Source organism: Schistocerca serialis, chromosome 1, assembly GCF_023864345.2.
Source record: "Schistocerca serialis cubense isolate TAMUIC-IGC-003099 chromosome 1, iqSchSeri2.2, whole genome shotgun sequence".
Classification (NCBI taxonomy): domain Eukaryota; kingdom Metazoa; phylum Arthropoda; class Insecta; order Orthoptera; family Acrididae; genus Schistocerca; species Schistocerca serialis.
In genome coordinates, this window is record NC_064638.1 from 448163771 (window position 1) to 448186858 (window position 23088).

The 23088-nt window shown below is 42.1% G+C and overlaps 1 protein-coding gene across 1 annotated transcript; it reads right to left on the reverse strand.

Moving 5' to 3' along the window:
* Positions 1-1531: 1531 nt before the first annotated feature.
* Positions 1532-21608, reverse strand: LOC126472922 (uncharacterized). The gene is made up of 2 exons (XM_050099970.1): positions 21439-21608; positions 1532-5529 (listed from the first exon to the last, which is right to left on the reverse strand). Exons 1-2 carry the CDS (start codon positions 21554-21556, stop codon positions 3272-3274), a joined length of 2376 nt encoding a protein of 791 aa, XP_049955927.1. The 5' UTR covers positions 21557-21608; the 3' UTR covers positions 1532-3271.
* Positions 21609-23088: the final 1480 nt, after the last annotated feature.

Genomic DNA, 23088 nt, shown 5'->3' on the forward strand with positions numbered 1-23088 from the left:
ATAAAACTAATCTGTTTTCAGAAAAAAAAAATGTTTTGCATTAGTGACCGAACGCCCCTTATAATTACGTAAAATATTTTCCTCTGTTTTGTAATGTGATATACTGTGTCAAACTTGTTATAAAATCTTAACTTTTGATTATAAGTTCAATTATGTTGTCGTTCTTATAATGCATTGCAAGGTTTCAATGACTGTTTCATAAATAAGTTTGGGTGGGAACGCCTGCCAGTGGAGTTTTTTGGATTTGTGTGTTTCTTTTGAGATAGTTCCAGATATCAGAATCATGGAAAGTTATGCTATGATTTTAGAATGTCAAAATGGACAGTGTTCTTATGAACTGGTGCTAATCCAATTAATAAAAAGAAGTTAAAAAGTACACAATTTTTGCGTTATTAAATATGAAGTTTGTATCCTGGAAATAATTAACACAACTCGCAGAGCTAAGTACAACTTTATAATCAAATTCATTTCGTGTTACCATCCGATGCTATTAACTCACGGTGATGTTCATCAGCTTGATCCAGTTCGACCACCTGGAAATAACAAGTTAAATTTTTTACAGATTTCAAATAACAAATAAGAAATTTCGACTAAACGGATGGTCTCGTTACAAGCTACTGTTTTAACTATTGTAATGTGCTGCTAGCTTCAGTCTATGCGGACCATCTTCTGGAACTGGGCAAAAAGTCGTTTTAGCGTCTTGCTCTCCGATGTATTAAATATAGTTGCCTTAAAATTGACTTAAACAGCAAACACCAGTATTTATGTCAAATGTCGCTAACACACTTGATAACTGGGCAAGTCAGATCTCACGCTGAAAAAGAGGCTAGTAAACTTCTTGCAAGACATGACTAAGTTAGTCTTATTACGCGCTTGGCGCAGGTATTGTGAAAATTTCATATATGCATTGGTGGAAACATATTCCACTTATCTTTGGGCTAGTGCGCTATAGATTTCCAGGGAGCTCACTGACAACCGTCAACGCGCAAAGGTCTGTGGCCAGTTATCAAAACTGTATTAGTTGCAAATAATATATTTATTTCTGTTTGACTATTTAAGTCAGTATGAAGATAACTATATCTAATACATCATAAACCAAAACGATGAAACAACTTTTTGTCCACTACCGGAAGCTGGTCTACATAGATCGAAGTTAGAAGCATTTAAGTGGTTGCTAAGTGTTTGAGTCAGGTTACAAATGCAAAAGATCGGAATGCAATATCTTGTTTGGGTCGAGGAATTTCTTTTTGCACTTAATAAGAGAGGATTTAGCATTATGTAAGCGTTCAAGAGAGCAAAATTTCATTGTTGGATCCAAACTACGGATCTCCTAGGTTAAGAAAACACGTTCTCTCATTTAAATTGTCACTTAATTTAACTTTGGTTGGTACAGGAACAACCATTTGTTGTGCAAAGCTGAAAACACAGACTTACACTTCATCGTAATCGAATCACCATTCCAGAGTATCATTACTGAGGTGTCGCTTTGTTGATTCATTTTTTTAAAAAATTAAATATTTAAATAAATATATACATAACATATTATGGTTTATTTTTCTCATAAATAATATACCGTACATTAGAGACTAACATTAATGTTGATGAAGTCTTAAAAAACCACACGATGCTGTCTTTATGTTAAAACGTGAGGAACATTTGAAGGTTTTTTTCTCATCAACTCTTTTAGAAACCTAAAATAATAATACTGTCATATGAATATCGAGTTACGTTGATGTTCTGAAAATCATAGCTTTCTCATGCCAATACACGTGAACACCTTTCCATGTCTTAATCTTTCTTAGTAAAAAATTAATCAATTTCACTGTTTCAGTGCAGCACGTGTCGTGCGAGGAAAACACTAACTCAACTGGAAAGAGAGAAATGAACAAACAAGAAAGGAAAATAATTCATTTTATACCTTGATGTTAAATAAATATTGTCGGAAATCGAATGTAAAATTTTTCTTACGCGGCGATACTTTTACTTCGGAGACAAAGGTTAAAACACGACGACACAATCAAACAACGAGGACGCCATATGGCGCTGCATGTGCAAACTGTTATTCCTCACGACTGACGCGTGACAAGTCGGTTCTAGATTGCTGCGTAACTGCCTATCAGCCTTGGTAGACATTTAACGTGGAGGTGTTGTTGGAAGAGCGAAGTGGAACTGGACGTGCATTGCCTTCATTGTCTGGGACTAGACGTTTGGAGTGCGGTTCTGAAGCAGCAGTCCAAAGAAACTGATGCTGCGGGAACGGGCACCTGGCGAAAATAAACAAGTGAGAAGCGGCAGGTGAAGGCACACTGGAATAATTGCCCAGTGCTCTCGCAGCAGCCTTTAGTTAAGGGCTTACGCAACCCGTGCTCTTGACGCAGTTGGTGGTGACCTTCAAGAGTAATTGGCGAAAATCTGTGACGGAACAGTGACGCAAATCAGGAGTAGGAATTAAAACAAGCAGTTCTGCGCGTTTTGTACAAAGAAGAACTTTAATAAAAAAAATATGCCAGTGTGCATTATACTCGAACATCTGGGGCAATACTGCGACACGTACAGTATCCCTGCACATTTCATTTCAGAATTAAATTAAATTTTTTTCATTTATGGCACTAAAAAGTTACATTGTAACGAAATAAGCACCTCACCATACACAATGATACTCAACGATGAACAAATACTGACGTCCGTCTACGTAATAACAATAATCAAATCAGTCAGAAGACGGTCGACTTTTTCTCTTCTTTAAAAACAGATGGTCTTCGTAAGATGAATTATGATATGAGTGAAACCACAGAAGGAAGCTCTGACAGTACTATTACTTGTACAACATATCATTAATGATTCACTGCGGAAAGCTGATAATGTATTTAATGGAAGAGAGACCTGAAAAATACTGTTTTACTATAATTTTCTATCACAGGAGAAGCAATGATTTCATAAATTTACCGAGTCGGTATGGGGTCTTATAATGGAAGGCAGTAACAGGTATGTGCAAATCACTTTTAATGCAGCCTCATTTTTGAACAGCAATAATTATTTACGACACTGTGCCTTTAGCCCGAGTTGACAGTACGCTTTATGAAGGTTGTTGCATTTTATGATTTGTCAGAAATATTTTCGCAAACAGTCAATCCCTAACGAATAGGCATCAGCAAGTAAGGTCGAAAGAATTCCCATCTTCGTCGTCGATTGACTGATTATAGGGATCGAAAATTAGTTGAACACTAACAAGTGTTATTTTTATCAAAATCAGGCACTTAAAAATTGTTCTTCACTTGGCAAAAATGAAAGAGTCGCTACCAGCCGAAGAGCTGGCTTCGCTCTTAGAGCTGGAATAGGAGCCTCCAGGACCGCCTCCAGCTGAACTAGACGATGACGACTTGCTGGAGCTTCTGCTACCTCCGTGGCCCCCACCAAGGGAACTGGATCCAGACGACGACTGGCTCTGACTAGAAGAGCCGCTGCCTCCAAAACCGTCACTTCCTGACGTGGAACTAGACGACGACTGACTGTGGGACCCACTGGATGAACCTCCACCTCCAAAGACTTCCTGCACAGCTAGATCGAGGGGCATAAGTGCGCCTCCACCACCAGCACCACCTCCAGAAGTTGATCCAACACCACCATATCCTCCTCCGCCTGCTGGAAGACCACCTCCCCCGCTAAAACCACCGCTGCCACTCTGGCTGGCAGCGTTACTCGATGCCTTACTACCAGAGGAAGAGCCACCTCCAACAGCTCCGTAGCCTCCACCTTGGTTGTAACCATTATAGCCTCCTCCACCTCCGACTAGTCCACCAGATCCAGCAGTGCCTAGGCCTCCACCTCCAAACTCGCCTCCACTGCTGAAGCCACCAGTGCCAGCTTGACTAACAGCGTTGCTTGATGCTTTGCTTCCAGAGGAAGAGCCACTGACACCACCTCCAGGTCCTCCATATCCTCCACCATAATTCAAACCACCTCCTTGGACTCCATACCCTCCACCATTTGAACCACTGCCTCCATGTCCAGCACTTCCACCATATCCGCCACCACTGAGGCCTCCTCCACTGTTAAATCCACCACCTAACTGAGTACCAACAGAACTGCTTCCAGCTTGGGATGAGCTCTGGCTACCTGATGCTGCCACACTGCCAACAGAACTGAGACCTCCACCAATACCACCACCACTACTACCCCCACCACCACCACTACCAACATATCCTGCACCACTGTTGTAATTTCCTCCTGCTCCACCTTGTCCATATCCTCCTCCATACTGTGCTCCCTGCCCATAGGATCCACTTCCACCTTGAGAAACACCTTGGCTACTCAGTCCTAGTCCACCACTTGGTGCATAGCCACCCACAGTTCCACTTTGCCCTGTTGAACCACTAGCAGCTTGGGCTGAACTCTGGCTCTGACTTGTAGAACTGCCTCCACTTCCACCATATCCACCAACACCATAGTTACCTTGAGAGTATGCTGGGACACCTCCTTGAACCCCTACGGGGCCTCCACATCCCCTTTGACATCCACCACCACCACCACCACCTCCTCCTCCTTGGCTGTATCCACCAGCAGCATTTGCTTGTGATTGGGAATTGCTGGATGATCCACCACCTCCAAATGCACTACCACCTCCGTCAGTGACTTCCACAGGCACAAGCACTATATGAGTGGTACCTCCACCTGTACCCTCTCTTCGGCCACCTCCACCACCATACACGCCACCTTCAATGAAATTTGCTTCAGGTCTATAGAACCCTCCTTCATGCTTCTTGTGGAAACCATGAGCGTGTCCATATGGTGGCCCATGCGGTCTAGGTGGAGGACCTTCAAATGGTGGAGGGCCTTCAAAAAGTGGAGGTCCTGGAGGGCCCGCAAATGGTGGGGGTGGTGGAGGTCCTCTGGGTCCTGGAGGTGGTAGAGGAGGTCCTTGAAATTCCCCTACTGATGCAATATAAGGAGATCTGCGCAAGCCATGATTACCGTATGAATTAGCAGAGCTCTGTGCATTACTCGACGCTCCAGAAGACGCCCCGCCAGCATTTGGAGGAGGGGCGGCGTATCCACTACCATATGAGTTAGCAGAGCTCTGAGCACTGCTCGATGCACCAGAAGACGCGCCTCCACCACCACTGCCAGCTGAGCTCTGGGCGTTGCTCGAGGCACCCGACGATGAACCTCCGTAGTTGGGAACGGGTACACCGTAGCCGTTCCCGTAAGAGTTTGCCTGCGCATCACTTGCTGCTCCGGAAGAAGCGCCTCCATATCCCCCGCCACCACTTCCTGAGGAAGCACTGGAGCTTGCAGAAGCGGCGGAGCTGCCGCCGCCACCACCGCCGAATGGGAAGCCAGCACCAGAGTCGGCATTAGATGCCGATCCGGAGAATCCCGCTGATATTCCGAAGGGTAGAGTGACGCCGGTGCTGTAGCTGTTGCTCGAGGCGCTGGAGCCACTGCCACCGAGCGGCGCGACGAATGGTTTGAGGATGCCGCCAGTGGCAGCGTTGATGATGCCACCCAGCAGGCCTCGCGCTGGCCGAACTGCAGCACAGAAATAAGTGTTATAGTGACAGCGAGAAAAGTCATCATAGTTTACACGTCTGAACTTAAATCACTTTCTTAAATAGAACAACTTTGATGCTTACAAGGGAACCTCCCCATCGCACCCCCCTCAGATTTAGTTATAAGTTGGCACAGTGGATAGGCCTTGAAAAACTGAATACAGATCAATCGAGAAAACAGGAAGAAGTTGTGTGGAACTATGAAAAAAATGAGCAAAATATACAAACTGAGTAGTCCATGTGCGAGATAGGCAAAATCAACGATAGTGTGAGCTCAGGAGCGCCGTGGTCCCGTGGTTAGGGTGAGCAGCTGCGGAAAGAGAGGTGCTAGGTTCAAGGCTTCCTTCGAGTGAAAAGTTTAATTTTTTATACAGTCTACAGGACATAAGGATCAGGCATTGTACAATTTTAGTGTTGGAGTAGACGTGATTATCATTCCTCTTGTGCAACCGTTAGATGTGTTTGGTTTTCGCCAAGTGAAATACTTTGTGAAAAAATTCTATGATTTTTGCGAAGCTGCACAGGTACACAGAGCTGTATTGTTTATGTGATTGCGTGTCAATTATCAAAGTTCAGGCACTCACACGTAATCAACTTCGCTCTCCAAAATTCCAGGACATGTTCAGATTTGCTTGGAGATATGCAGGATTGGACGGTCTGCCGGCCGGAGTGGCCGAGCGGTTCTAGGCGCTTCAGTCTGGAACCGCGCGTCCGCTACAGTCGCAGGTTCGAATTCTGCCTCGGACATGGAATTGTGTGATGTCCTTAGGTTAGTTAGGTTTAAGTAGTTCTAAGTTCTAGGGGACTGATGACCTCAGAAGTTAAGTCCCATAGTGCTCAGAGCCACAGGGAAAACTGTGCGACTGTGAAACTGTTGCAATCATTTGTTGTAGTTTATATATTTTTTCATCACCTTTTTGGGAGTGATTATCACATCCACAAGAAAACCTATATCGGGCAAGGTAGAAGAATCTTTTTACCCATTCGCCAAGTGTACAAGTTAGGTGGGTCGACAACATATTCCTGTCATGTGACGCACCTGCCGTCACCAGTGTTTTCCTGTGGAGGAATCGGTTGACCTATGGCCTTGCGATCAAATATTTTCGGTTCCCATTGGAGAGGCACATCCTTTCGTCTACTAATCGCACGGTTTTGCGGTGCAGTCGCAAAACACAGACACTAAACTTGTTACAGTGAACAGAGACGTCAATGAACGAACGGACAGATCATAACTTTGCGAAAATAAACTCTTCATTCGAAGGAAGACTTGAACCAAGGACCTCTGGTTCCGCAGTTGCTTACGCTAAACACGGGACCACAGCGCTCCTGAGCTCACCCTGTCCTTGATGTTGCCTATCTTGCGCATGGACTACTCAGTTTTTATATTTTGCTTATTTTTTTCATAGTTCCACACAACTTCTTCCTGTTTTCTCGATTGATCAGTGTTCAGTTTTTCAAGGCCTATCCACTGTGCCAAATAATAACTAAATCTGAGTGGGGTGCGATGGGGAGGTTCCCTTGTTAGCAGCATGAGATACCTGATGTGGACATGTACATTGCACTTGTTGGGGAACGTGGTACGTGACCGACAAGTGGTGTACTTCCGGGTATTAAGCCGAGTTTTTGCTTCAGTTTTACGCATACTTCGACGACCGACTCTGCGGTCTTGTTCAGGTTCCGCGAGTTCTGCTGTTATGTGTGCTCTCTGCCTCGACTCCAACCAACTGAAGAAGACGACTAGGTCGGTCGTCGAAATATTGTGCATAATATGGAAAAAAAACAACAAACAAATCGTGTGAAGAGCAGTAAGCACACTAATATTCAAATACACTGAGAAAACCCGAGACATAGTGTTACCAACTAGTCGTAACTACTGACTGATTAACTTTGTCGAGAGAAATTAGTGTTATCCCTGCTGCATGGGATTTTAGACAAAAATGTGGAGGTCGTGCTCCTCTTGTAGTATCAGTTCGACATATTATCAAAAATTTCACGCCGAAATATGTAAATGAATATATACTCAACTAGTTTCCTATGAAAATCGCGTAAATCATTGATATGGGAAAAATAAAAGTTATTGCCACAATAAGGAAAGAAGCTAAAGTTTGGTGAGAAAAGTTGCCGCCACTGCAGAAGAGGTTGAAGATTTCACGGTTTGAATTTTATATGTCATGAAGTGCCTCAGGCATAATTAACTGAATTATTCATTCTTTGATGGATGTATCACTGGAAATGATAACAACCGTAAAATTTCTATTTCTGTCCGTGCGGTGTGACCTAAAGTGGAATGACCATATAAAATTATTGTAAAGGAAGCAGGTCCAAGGCATAATCATTGGAAGAATGTTAAGAAATGTAGCTCGTCCACAAAAGAGACGGCTCACGAATCACTCGTTCGATCGATATTTGGACACTTAACAGGCATGATTAACAAAGGAGATAGAGAAAATTAAAAAGCGACCTCGCCTTTCACCACAGGCTGGCTTAGCAAGCGGAAGTGCGTTACAGAAGTGCCTTCAAATTCCACTGCCGGAGGGTCCAAGAGAAAGGATTACTGATAAAAATTCCGATACCGTTCTTTCCAGGAGGTAAATTATTGCCTTCCATGTACTTCTTGCGAAATGAATAAGACTGAAAAAAAGGAGATATTATAGCTCATACGGAGGCTTATCTGAAGTAATTTTTCCTGCCTACCATTCGCGAAAGGGTATGATAGGAGGTGGGAGAGAGGATGAGTGATAGGCACCATCCGTCATGCACCGTAATGTAACTACAGAGTGAAGCTATAAATGTGACGATAGTACATTAGCCGGAGACCAGCCATTGCTTTATTCCCATGAAGTCCCAGTCCCGGCCAGGTGGGATCACTTAAGAAAGCACATTGCTGCAGCAATCGTGTATTTTGTAAGAGGACTTAACAACAGTTGCATTTCCAGATGGACGCTTCCATACGTCTTACACTTGGGGATAACGTCAAATGCGTCTTTGGTTGACGAAAAGACTTGAAACTTCACTCTTTGAGATTATAGGAAGTGTTTGCAATGATGATGTAAGTATATTATACGAAACTATTCCGTAGCTTATAACCACTAAGTAAAATGACATGAAAGGCACACAGAATATCTTGATGTGACGACATCTCACTCTGAAGAATGAATCTCACAGAGTTTTGCATAAAGAAAATTAAGTTCGTCGTATTCCTGCAAAGAATTAGTGATACATGCAATGTTCATGTATCGTTTTATAGCTTTAGGTCTTAGTTAAATGTTTTGTAACTTGAGGTCTTAGCTGAATGTCTCGAAATCCACATGTATTGCTGGATGTAGTTGCCCTAGACCTCAAGAGTAACAGAGGTTTATACGCTATAGTTGCAAAAGAAGAAATACAAAAGAAACACTTGCCGTTGTGTTGTTTGACGTTGCGTTATTTAAAAATAGGTGGTATAAAACTTAATACCATAGGATATTATAACACGGAGATTAGTAATCAACACAAGAAAGTGACGATAAAATAATTAGTGACAGGAACTAACAACACTTACATCAAAGAAACGTGCATTGCAGACTGCAGAGGAACAAAAAACTACAATCTGATCAAAAACATGTGGACATCTGTTAGCGGACATGAACTGTGGGATGCGCCCATTCTTCGCCTCTAAGTTGGCTTGAACTCTGCTGGGGCTGCTGTCAGTGAGATGTCTCCGCAGTCTGTAGAGAAACGGCAGCTCATTCTTCTTCGAGAGCTGAAACCAGAAAAGGTCCGGCGCTGGGGCCTGGAGCGATGTTGACGTTCTAACTCGTCTCAAAGTGTTCCATTGTGTTCAGGTTGGGACTCTGGACAGGTAGGTCCATTTCAGGAATGTTGTTGTCCACAAACCATTGCCTCAGAGATGCTGCATTATGACAGGGTGCACTGTCAAGCTCAAGCTGATTTAGTCAGTGTACCTCTATTGCACGCAGTATACCAGTATACAATGCTAAGATTGTGATCAAATACTTTGCAATTAGCTTTTTCTTATGTGTAATAAGGGGAACACAACCTGTCCAAGAGAAAAGACACTACACCGCAATGCCACATCCTCCGTATTTCACCATTGGTAAGTTATGTTCTCCAGGCATTCGCTAAACCCAGATCCTCCCACCGAATTGCCAAAGAGTATAGCGTGGTTCATCTCTCCAAATCACTAGTTTCCCGTTATCCACTGCCTGGTAGCGTCACTCTTTGCACTACGTGACGCTACGATTAGCATTGATTACAGAAATGTGTGGCATTTGAGGAGCTGCACGAGCAGACCTTTTAAGCCACACACACTGTGATAGTTGGAGTGCTGGTAGTACTTTGTAATTCACTAGTGATTCGTTCCGCCCATTTCATGCAATTTTACAACCACACTCCTCAGTGCTCAACGATCCCTGTCCTTCAGCACATGAGGTCTGCGTGGTCTTGTTCCAGCTGTGGTTCTCCTTTCGCTTTTGTACTCGTACGTATGATTCGCGTTATCAACAACACACCTGTGCGACTTTAGGATGGATTGAAACGTCCCCGATGGATTTGTTTCTCAGGCGACATCCAACAACTAGTCAACGTTCGAAGTCACTGCGCTCTCCTGGCCGATCCATTGTGCTGTTGCTGTTTCTCTACCGACAACGCTGTATTCCGTGCATCCTCTTATACTGGCCGATCCGCTTCTCGTGACTTCTAGTGATTAAATTCGCACTGAATAGGGGTGTCCGTATACTTATTGTCAGAATATATCTTGTAAGCAGAAGAATGTTCAATTGCCTGCGATATTGCCGTGATTTTCGGAAACAGCGACATCGACTTCAAGTGAAGTGACACCGAAACGTGAAACACACATGCTCTTGAACGAAAGTGAAACACATCTACGATCAACATTAGACAAAACTAAGAGAATAAATGAGTTTGCTCAAATGTGAGTTCCAAAGTTATATTTATCGATAGCGAGTTTGGAAGAGTAGCTTCAGGCTGCTTCGCCATTTGCGAGAGTAAATTCTGTATTTGTATGCTGTCCTGTCCCTCGTTTTACTCCTATTATTAATTAGTTATAGGGAGGATGAATTCCTTTACAAACGTGCATCTGCTCTATGGCAGAGAACATACTTTTCATTTGCTTCTCAACTGTATTGTATTGGCAATAGGTGTAGATGTGCTAGAATTCGTTGACAGAAGGATTCATAAAGGGCTTCCATTTACGTGGATGCAATGTTCCCAGAGTATTACGATCTTTAGTCTGCTCAGGCAAGTAGTTATTTCGTATTTGTATTGGCAATAGGTGTATATGTGCTACAACTGAGTGACAGAAGGGTTTCCATAAAGGGCTTCCAATTTTTCTGCAAGTCGAGTGTTCATCATTCAACGGGCTTATAATAGGTACAGTAATATATTTTCTGAGAATAATGCTCGCAGCCTCGGAATTGGCAGCAGAAACCGTCATTTACCAGCCAGATCAAGAATAGAAGAGAACTGGAGGAATTGTAAACGTCCACTTTACCGCGCCACGCATAGGAACATACAAATTATATCCACTCTACCAAAGCGACGTCTTCTTCTGATGGCTTTCTCGTGTTATTGTCCTGGAGGTATCGCACGAAATGCTTGTTCTCTGCCGGCCGGTGTGGCAGTGCGGTTAAAGGCGCTTCAGTCTAGAACCGCGTGACCGCTACGGTCGCAGGTTCGAATCCTGCCTCGGGCATGGATGTGTGTGATGTCCTTAGGTTAGTTAGGTTTAATTAGTTCTAAGTTCTAGGCGACTGATGACCTCAGAAGTTAAGTCGCATAGTGCTCAGAGCCATTTGAACCATTTTTTTTGAGCCTCTTTCTTCCGAAATACTCCTAAGGTCTTCCAATATTATTTATTATCTGTAGAGTTGTACTCTACCAAAACTATACCTCGCTAGTTTTGGTACACTACATAAAAGACGTAATAAATGGTAGGAATACTGGTAGTATTGGTAGCTCTGATAGGGAAATAAACACAAATGAATGTGTAAGAAAGAAACTGGGAGTCGACGCTTTCTCTTTGTTTTTTTGGTTGCTTGTTTTGCACATAATTAGAACCACATATGATTCTGTGTTAGTCCATTGTCTATTTTATTTCCGTACAGAATATAAATTTCATTTTAAGAGTAATAAAAATTACTTGATCGCGTTACTTCTAGGCTTTTATGTAACCGGAACAATTACTTTTGATGCAAGTACAGTTTACACACACAAAGGTAAGAAATATACAATTGTTGTTGTTACCTTGCACTCAATGGAACATTCTTCATCATAATCAAAGGCAAGAGATTCCTGTTATTGTTGAAAAATGCAAAAGTTGATTACGAAGCATTTTTATATAAATCCGAAGCCGCGCGCGTCTCACCCCGTCGGTGGTTCAAGACCTCCCTCGGTCATGGGTGTGTGTGTTGTCCTTAGCGTAAGTTAGTTTAAGTTTGATTAAGTAGTGTGTAAGTTTAGAGACCGAAGACCTCAGCAGTTTGGTCTCATAAGACCTTACCACAAATTTCCAAAAAAATTGAAGATTTTTGAACCGATGTTTGATACATTTTTGTTTTTGAGTTTTCTTTTATTTTAACTTTTTGTTGAGCAAATTTCGTTTTCTGGCGCTTTATGATGAATCTGTTTTGTTTTCTTTTTTTCTCTCTACAACGTCCCTCGCTTTCGCGTTACAGCTCAACAATTTTCGAATAAATCAAGGATTTAAAAGTGCTTCAAATGGCTCTAAGTACTATGGGACTTAAGATCTGAAATCATCAGTCCCCTAGACTTACAACTACTTAAACCTAACTAACCTAAGGACGTCACACACATCCATGCCCGAGGCCGGATTCGAACCTGCGACCGTAGCAGCAGCGCGGTTTCGGACTGAAACGCCTAGAACCGCTCGGTGACAGGGGCCTGCTAAAACCAGAATTAAACTTTGACAAATGCAGCCGCAATTCTGATAGGAATACTGTTCTTTTTTTTGTTACATGGAGCTTTATATATCCTCGCTCAATTTCTAGGCGGTTTACGGCTTCCGGATTTTACGGGAAGGCATTGTACATACGTAAAAAAAGCGTCTGTTATGAGATAACCACCGATAGGCATGCAACACACTTAACATACAGGTAATGCAGGTAGGACGTTAACTTACTAAAGGTGCTAAGAAAACTATCATAGTCTACACTTACTTACAATAGTCTATGGTAGCCCACGGTAGTTTTACGACTCTAATTATCAGCCTTCTAACAGAAAAGTCAGTAAAAGTAATTTAAACTTTCCAGGAGAATAGGTTCATTTTGTTCAAATTATATGGATGACAATGGTTCGCTAATTGCCTTTAGATCTTTGTTCGCTAAGAATCACTATTCTGAGAAGCATTGGACTTTTGAGGTCTGTAATGCCAGTTGCCTGTTATATATTTCATTCAGTGGCGAATACAACGCTTTCTGTCAAAACATAACCTGATGTAGGTGTCTCAAAAGTCACATATAACTTTACTGATGATAATAGAAGGCGAACACTACACACTTTTCGGCTCCATTGTAGCTTAGTTACAGATTTTCTATAAACTGGCTCTCGCTTTACAGCCTGCAAACCTCCAGAAATTGAACACCGACTTCTTTTACAATACAGGTTAGTCCTTGTCCATCTGTAATTTGCCTGCTGCATCCTATTTAATTTTGATGAAGTAACGTCCGGCTAGCCTTGTAGATGGTTTTCACACGCTGTTGCATACAAATGTTCATTGGAGCGAATGGAAACCTCAATGATACCTATATTTGTAATAGTATTTTGCAGATCAGTTTTAGTTTTTGAAAATTTTAGGTTTATTGATTAGTACCGTCCACTCATAAGGACCAGAAAATCGTAATATGTGCAAGTTACTGAACGTATATATTTCAGCAGTGCACTTCATAATGAAAGAAACTGTGTCGGTATCTGAGCTCACTTCTCCGCGATTCTGTTCGATTCAGTGGCAGATGTACAGTAAGCAGTCGCAGAAGGGATTTCCCTGTTGTAACATTCCCATAGATACGCAGATTTAGCTACTAGACGAGGACGTTGAACTTAGTTACTCTACAGTCACTCTTAGTGCGGACTAAATTCCCACCATGTGCCACTATTATTTTTTTAAATGCAGTCAGTAACCTCAACAACACGAATACGACATTTCGCAAGTGTGCCACCGACAACACTATGTCTCACTCAACAGGTATAGATCATGTGTAGGCAGTGAGAGTCATTTTCAGTCTAACCTTGTAGAGAAGCTCAGGAAAGGATGGTTATAATCTTATTCTTTTCTGAACATCCAATACATACACTTTGTGTGGCTGAAAATGACTTACAAGTTCGTGGCAACCTCCAACGGTAATGCTGGAATTCAATATGGTGTTGGCCCACGCTTTGCCTTGATGATAGCTTCCACTCTCGCAGGCATACGTTCAATCAGATGCTGGAAAGTTTCTTGGTAAATGGCGGCTCATTCTTCACAGAGTGCTGCGCTGAGGAGAGGTATTGATGTCGGTCGGTGAGGCCTGGCACGAAGTCGGCGTTCCAAAATATCGCAAAGATGTTCTATAGGATTCAGGTCAGGTTTCTGTACAGGCTAGTCCATTACAGGGATGTTATTGTCATGTAACCACTCCGCCACAGCCCGTTCATTATGAACAAGTGCTCGATCTTGTTGAAAGATGCAATCGCCATCCCCGAATTGCTCTTCAACAGTGGGAAGCAAGAAGGTGCTTAAAACATCAATGCAGGCATGTGCTGTGATAGTGCAACGGAAAACAAAAATACGACCACATCATAACACCACCGCCTCCGAATTTTACTGTTGGCACTACACACGTTAGCAGATGACGTTCACCGGGAATTCGTCATACCCTCTCCCTGCCACCGGATCGCCACATTGTGTACTGTGATTCGTCACTCCACACAACGTTTTTCCACAGTTCAATCGTCCAATGTTTACGCTCGTTACCCCAAGCTAGGCGTCGTTTACCATTTACTGGCGTGATGTGTGGCTTATGAGCATCCGCTCGACCATAAAATCCAAGTTTTCTTACCTCCGCTTAACTGTCAAAGTACTTGCAGTGGATCCTGATGCAGTTTGTAATTCCTGTGTGATGCTCTGGATAGGCGTCTGCCTATTACACATTACGACCCTCTTCAACTGCCGGCAGTTTCCGTCAGCCAACAGGTGAGAGCGGCCTGTATGCTTTTGTGCTGTACGTGTTCCTTCACGTTTCCACTTTACTATCACATCAGAAACAGAGGACCTAGGGATGTTTGCAAGAGTGGAAATATGACACAAAAGACACCAAATCACCTGACCACGTTCGAAGTCTGCTCCCTCACAATGTCTAATGACTACTGATGTCGCTGATATGGAGTACCTGGCACTAGATGGCAGCACAATGCACCTAATATGGGAAACGTATGTTTTTCGGGGTGTCCGGATACTTTTGATCACATAGTGTATCTAGCCTCAGTGGTTTCTCTATCACGTACCGTTTTGTCCTTTTCATTCCAATTACGTGTGTTTTACACGTAATTGCAATGAAAAGGAATGTAAGTTTACAATTTGATCAAAGGTTTTATTGATATGAAAACATGAAAAAACATCTTTAATTGTAGCCGTGAATGGGCTTATATTTTCGTTCTCTCTTATTCTTAGAGGATCTAATGTAGTGTTTCCTCCGATGATTTGAGTGTTGTAGGTTTCAACAGTGGGAAGCAAGAAGGTGCTTAAAACATCAATGCAGGCATGTGCTGTGATAGTGCCACGGAAAACAAAAATACGACCACGTCATAACACCACCGCCTCCGTCAAACAATAACCTCTCACCCTATTGGTATCCTACGGCTCTGATCCTGTATTTCCACCAGTTCGATGTGCTGATGAATGCGCTCACGTTATATCTCATTCCCATGTAGCAAATTTTTAGAAAAGAAATCAAAATGGCTTTCCGATAAACTTATTGAACTCTTCCAGCGTGTTGTCCACGGCATAAATATAATATAGCTGCAGTTCGCTGCCTAAGAACTAAGTAACAACCTAGTTGAATGATATATAAGCCCCTGGCAGTCCCATCACGCAATCTTTTTTATTGTAACGTAGAATAGAACTTAATGTTTCGAACTGTACTCCAAAGTATCACACATGCCTTCTAATCGACTTCTGATCCATGAAGAAGCTTATAGCAGATATTCTTGAAACATTCTCCATTTTTGGGATGACATTCAGGAAATTTTCCAATTTAGCCCAAATTAATGTGTAAAGATATTTGTAGAATTTTTGTCACAGCCACGCGCAAAATGAAGATCCAAGGACTTTGTCATATTAGTTACAACATACATAACGAGTGGCACCAAAATTTGAACTTCACGTTTTTATTGATTGAAATAACACATGGAAAACATAAAACTGAAAGTGATAAAGCTGTATTTGCATTGCACTGTTAATTTAACAACAAAGGTGTGTGGTGCGATTTTTGTTTTATTGCGTTATTAGAATTCAACTCTTCACAAACGAAAAGAGTAAGTAGCTTTCATTAAAAAAGTTTTTCTTCGTTGTTCTGTGTAATATTAAGCATACATTTATTACATTAACTTTATCTACACTGTAATTTTTGAATTAATTTTAAAAAAAAACCTTATTGAAACATTCAATTTCAAACTCATTTATATGGTGTTGTTTCAGTATATGCTTAAAGAAGAGCAAAATTTCTTGCGTCTTTCAAATTTTTTTAGATACCATCGAGGAAGATGTACATCTCAACCAGATAACATTAACGGAGTAGACAAAGCAGTTCAAAGTAAGTGTACATTAGTATTCAATAAATTTACCATTGAAAATCCTAGAGCGTTTGTTGCAAGAACGATGAAGAGACATTTTACTTCTTCTTACTCGCTTCTCAAGAAATGATCACACCATTAAAAATAAAAAAAATTGAAGTAGAGGCTCCAATAGTCATTTTTCAGCGGACTATTAACGAAAGAAATGGGAAAGGGGTAAATGATAGTAGTACACGATTTAACCTTCACCATACACCAGAAGGTGGATTCAGATGTATACCTGTAGACGTGAACAAAACGATAGCAGTTGCAGAAACTTTATCACCAGCACACAGAAGTTGAAAGAATCATAATTTTCTCATATTTGGCTTCTTTTGTATGTACTGTAAATTTTCGTAGCACGATTGTGATGTATCAGGAGATTTAAGTGCTGTCAAAATTATGCACGACTAAAGCTTGACCCCATAATTTGGATGTTATTGTAATAGCAACTATGAAGCAGTGCATCGCTAATGACAGACTAATGATTATATTTGCAATGAAACCACTTCTGAAACAGGCGATATTGCTGAATGTATGACATCCTGCAGGTAGTTATGTTGGGAATTGTACACAGAGAAACATCGCGAGGGACGGAAGAAGTCCTCATCGTCTAGAGCTGTGTATTATGTCACTTTATTTTACCGATTTCCAAACACACAGATCAAAACGAAAATTTCTGTTCCGACACTGACAATGTTGAGTGTTTATGGAAAAAGTTCAAGGCAATCGTAAAATGCGTTTTAGACAGGTACGTGCCGAGTAAAACTGTGAGGGACGGGAAAAACCCACCGTGGTACAACAACAAAGTTAGGAAACTACTGCGAAAGCAAAGAGAGCTCCACTCCAAGTTTAAACGCAGCCAAAACCTCTCAGACAAACTGAAGCTAAACGATGTCAAAGTTAGCGTAAGGAGGGCTATGCGTGAAGCGTTCATTGAATTCGAAAGTAAAATTCTATGTACCGACTTGACAGAAAATCCTAGGAAGTTCTGGTCTTACGTTAAATCAGTAAGTGGCTCGAAACAGCATATCCAGACACTACGGGATGATGATGGCATTGAAACAGAGGATGACACGCGTAAAGCTGAAATACTAAACACCTTTTTCCAAAGCTGTTTCACAGAGGAAGACCGCACTGCAGTTCCTTCTCTAAATCCTCGCACAAACGAAAAAATGGCTGACATCGAAATAAGTGTCCAAGGAATAGAAAAGCAACTGGAATCACTCAATAGAGGAAAGTCCACTGGACCTGACGGGATACCAATTCGATTCTACACAGAGTACGCGAAAGAACTTGCCCCCCTTCTAACAGCCGTGTACCGCAAGTCTCTAGAGGAACGGAGGGTTCCAAATGATTGGAAAAGAGCACAGATAATCCCAGTCTTCAAGAAGGGTCGTCGAGCAGATGCGCAAAACTATAGACCTATATCTCTTACGTCGATCTCTTGTAGAATTTTAGAACATGTTTTTTGCTCGCGTATCATGTCATTTCTGGAAACCCAGAATCTACTATGTAGGAATCAACATGGATTCCGGAAACAGCGATCGTGTGAGACCCAACTCGCCTTATTTGTTCATGAGACCCAGAAAATATTAGATACAGGCTCCCAGGTAGATGCTATTTTTCTTGACTTCCGGAAGGCGTTCGATACAGTTCCGCACTGTCGCCTGATAAACAAAGTAAGAGCCTACGGAATATCAGACCAGCTGTGTGGCTGGATTGAAGAGTTTTTAGCAAACAGAACACAGCATGTTGTTATCAATGGAGAGACGTCTACAGACGTTAAAGTAACCTCTGGCGTCCCACAGGGGAGTGTTATGGGACCATTGCTTTTCACAATATATATAAATGACTTAGTGGATAGTGTCGGAAGTTCCATGCGGCTTTTCGCGGATGATGCTGTAGTATACAGAGAAGTTGCTGCATTAGAAAATTGTAGCGAAATACAGGAAGATCTGCAGCGGATAGGCACTTGGTGCAGGGAGTGGCAACTGACCCTTAACATAGACAGATGTAATGTATTGCGAATACATAGAAAGAAGGATCCTTTATTGTATGATTATATGATAGCGGAACAAACACTGGTAGCAGTTACTTCTGTAAAATATCTGGGAGTATGCGTGCGGAACGATTTGAAGTGGAATGATCATATAAAATTAATTGTTGGTAAGGCGGGTACCAGGTTGAGATTCATTGGGAGAGTGCTTAGAAAATGTAGTCCATCAACAAAGGAGGTGGCTTACAAAACACTCGTTCGACCTATACTTGAGTATTGCTCATCAGTGTGGGATCCGTACCAGATCGGTCTGACGGAGGAGATAGAGTGGATCCAAAGAAGAGCGGCGCGTTTCGTCACAGGGTTATTTGGTAACCGTGATAGCGTTACGGAGATGTTTAATAAACTCAAGTGGCAGACTCTGCAAGAGAGGCGCTCTGCATCGCGGTGTAGCTTGCTCGCCAGGTTTCGAGAGGGTGCGTTTCTGGATGAGGTATCGAATATATTGCTTCCCCCTACTTATACCTCCCGAGGAGATCACGAATGTAAAATTAGAGAGATTAGAGCGCGCACGGAGGCTTTCAGACAGTCGTTCTTCCCGCGAACCATACGCGACTGGAACAGGAAAGGGAGGTAATGACAGTGGCACGTAAAGTGCCCTCCGCCACACACCGTTGGGTGGCTTGCGGAGTATCAATGTAGATGTAGATGTAGATGTAGAAATCATATGTCCTAGAATCAAAGCAGTAAACTGAGTTGTTTAAGAACATTCGAATTAGGAAACATTTGAAGGTAAGTAGATATGTAGATAGTGCTATATATGTAGTAGCCAGAAGCCCATTTCGCCATCCCTGGATTGTCGCTTCTAGAAATTTCTGAGTTATGAGCTTCATCACGTTATTTTACTATATGACTGTGGACTAATACGGTCTGAACCGATTTCGCAAACTCTGAAATTTCTTCACTTTTCTTGTGGAATTTAACTAATAAATGTTTCTACTGTTGGCGGAACATATAGGCCTATTCAAGACAAATACTGTTGGTGAAACAAATATTCAAGAAATACGAGGAGCAGGTTTTTTTTGAAGAGTTGACCCTTATTCAAAGACGACTACGAACCAACTTCCCTGACGCCCCGATTTGATTGACTGGCATCCGATTATGGAAAGTTTCTGTGGTCACACTAGACATATTTTTCATGACTTCCCACTCACAGATGCTACCGGGACGTGCAGTCACCTGCATAATGTTTATTTGAAGCGTGAGCCAACGCCTTTCGAAAGCAGAAAGGGAATGTCAAAGTAAGCTGTCAATACGACAGAGGTGTTAAGGTATGAGGCTCAAAAAGTTCTTTAAACAATACGACATCAATCGTGGCCCTGTTTGACGTAATAGCTGTTTCTGCGGTGCGCAGGGTGAAAAATTTGAATTATATTTACCCACAAAAGGGACACGCTACCAATTTAGTACGTCTGTCATTCAGTGCACGTCTCCAATTCCACCTCAGGATACAAACTAGATTAATAATAGTTTTTCTTGGATAGAAAATCATTATTGCAATGAATTGAAAACAGTCATCCTACAATATAAGTAGAATACTAGATGAACTTGAATTTCAAGGACCTGCGGTAAGTGTCTAGCGTCTCTGCAAACTGTGTTTTATATTGGGGCGACAGTAACGTTTAAAAAAGTTCGTGTTTAAAAGTAGAGTGGAATATAAAACGTATAAATCAAGTGCCAGTGCTGTTTGTATTCATCAGAGCTATGTGTACGAATATAGTCAATTCGTTTCTACAGCCGCCTTTGTAATCATCTTTGGCGACAGTACACGCAAAATAATTAAGTGATTCTATTCTCTATTTTGAGAAACATTAGCATCGTGGTACATCAGACAATACCGGATAAGTTGCTCATTATCAGAATTTGTTCAGGTATTGTGTTACAAGTCACATCTCACAGGAAATCCATTGACATTGATTTTGATGTTTATGCTGTTTATCTATCTCGCCAAACGTAGCTATCTGTCTTAATTCTCATCCTCGTTATCACCAGCAAAGAATTAGTTTTAAATTTAGTATTTTCTTAAACTGACTTACATTCACTAAATACAACGGATAAGCCAAATGTATGAAGTAGACGCTAGGTTGCTGGATACTACGACACTTTGCCAGTCACTATACGGCATACAGTGAGATGTTTTGTCGCTTAAGTCCTTAAGGAAGGAGTCTGTACATCTGGGAAATGAATATACTGCAAAAAATATGACTCCCAATATTTGGCATGAGAACCGATTAACTACGTTTCTTAAGTATCTGTAGTATCACTGCAGTCGCATCATGCTCTGCATCATATTAATCGTTAAATGTCGACCTGTATTATTCTAATAGCCGACATTCTCTCTAGGAGCTACCAGCTCAAATGAAGAGGACAGTAGACTTCTATTCAGGGGTCAGAGGTGGGAACACTTTTCGCTGCTTTTAAGGATTTTCGACGATTCCCTAAATTACATAAGTCGAATACAAGGATGGATAAGGCCACGACCGATCAAACTGTAACGCTGGTGCTGCAGGAGCAAAACTGTAACGCTCTGTTCGTCCCAAGTACCTGATGTTTCCGATAAACAGGATTCTCGTTTGCGAAAACAACTCTATGACGTCAAAAATCTCCGTATTGTGACATGCATCTGTTGTATTTCTTCCTCCCCAGTTTCGACAGCCAAGATGAAAGGAAAATCGTCGTTAATTATTGCCAGTAAGTGGCAGTTTAAGTCAACACTGATTATAACAGAAGAAACAAAACTCAGCGAATGGCTTGCCAGGTGACTTCGACGCTAGTGAAAAAGACGAACATTCTTTGTTTGTGAAAAGTTCTCGTATGAGACTATTACTATATTTCGAACTGAGCAACGAAACTTAATGCTTTTACTGAAATCACTTTGTTATTATATCACTTTTCGACTAAAAAAGAAAATTAGTTTGGAAAACAGCGGGTAGGAGAGATATGTCCACGATGCTACGAACGTGAGATGGTGACGGCGGCACTCACCTGAGGGTTGTTCGTAGGCGTCGCCTCCAAACAGTAAGTGCAGATGCGGCTCAGGATACGCGACCGCCGGGCGGCTGAACGCCGCCAGCAGGAGGAGCGCCACCAGGGAGCCTACCATGCCTCCGCAGCTCAGCAAAGCACAGCACGGGCGGCAAAGCAGCGTCTGGCTGCGCCGCGTCTCCGCTGGGCTATAAATGTAGCGCCCGGCTCGCCGTAATGACGTCACGGCGCCGGCAGCTCGCACACTGCCAACAACTGACACATGCGGTCAACAAAATTCCCCCGCAGGGGAGGAGGTCACCTGTTTGTGAATGAACCGCGAGCGCTGCGATTACGTACCGGGATGCAACGACTGTGGATTACCGACACCCATTTACACCTGCTCTCCGTCACCTGCTCATTTGCGTGGTTCTGTTAAGGACTGTTAAGACACTCTGTCCAAGTTCGTTTTTGTTTCACACATTGCTACTTATTTCTCGTCTTTATGGGGGCTTTCGCGATACTTCTTACTGGATGTTATGAGGACCTACTGTGCGTGAAGACAGATTCGGTGGAAATTATTTAAATTAAAGTTTTATCCCTTGTCCCGCTGTCGTCGGTTTCTTCTTAGCAGGAAACATCACTTAAAGCTTGTGCTAAGACTTTAGGATCAGAAAATGCATTTAGAACGTAATTCATCGTATTTATAATGAATTGGCGGGATAGTGCTCCTGTCGGAGCAAAAAAACAAGTGCTTATATATTTCTATTTATTTAAAAGCCTCTGACTGGAAAGTGGAGTACCATCCGCCTCATTCTACTTTCCTCAGCAGCTTCATAAATTGAACCAATAATTTTGGTATGTAAATATGTTCGTGATTTTTTTAAAAAAATGCAGCTCACCTCAGACTCTCACAAGGTTCCCTAACTTTCTCTTTATACCCCCCCCCCCCCCCCATCTACCCCCCGCCACTGTCCCCTTGACTCTTCTCCTAGCACTGTTGTGTTACTGTCAACTAAGTTCTACTGCACTGAGTCCCACTCTTTCTCCCGTGCTGTCACTCTCCCCTTTGCTCTTTCTGTAACACAACGACTATCTCTTTGCATTGCCATTGTCTTCTTCTCTCTTAGTCTTCAAAAGCGTGAATATGTCTGCTTGCCAAAGTTTTTGAGAAAATTTTGTAAAGGTGCTGAGGGAAGTAGAATGAGGCAGCTGGTAACCCACTTCTCAGTCAGTGTTTCAAATAAAATGGAGCATATACGAATTTTCTGTGCTCCGATAGGAGCATTTTTGCTCCGGTATCTTCTTTTCCCTGCTGCAACATGCCATGGAACTCATATGAAAATAAATGTATTGGGCAGTAAAATTTAGACAGTTTACTTGTGTGGAACTAATTTCACACCTCAGCCCGGATTTTACGAGCAAAAAAATCTTCCGTGTGCTTCAGTACTAAAGGATGAGGTTCCCATATGATAACAGAGACACTTTACAGCACATTTCTCCGTGCTACGTCACTTTATAAATTACGTTTTCGCTTCACACCAGATTTTACGTGAATATTTAAGTGTACAAATGGGTTAAATTTGAAGTTCTGTAACGTGGAAATGGATGAAGCTATTAAGCAAGTTTTCGAGCTTGTTCGAGATCGACATCTTAGGACCACATAGGAAC

Bases quoted from the DNA above. Each gene is read 5' to 3' on its own strand.
- LOC126472922 (XM_050099970.1), bottom strand. From the start codon at position 21,556: ATGGTAGGCTCCCTGGTGGCGCTCCTCCTGCTGGCGGCGTTCAGCCGC. The intron at 5,530-21,438 runs GTGAGTGCCGCC...TCTGTGCTGCAG, and splicing joins CGCCTACGAACAACCCTCAG to TTCGGCCAGCGCGAGGCCTG.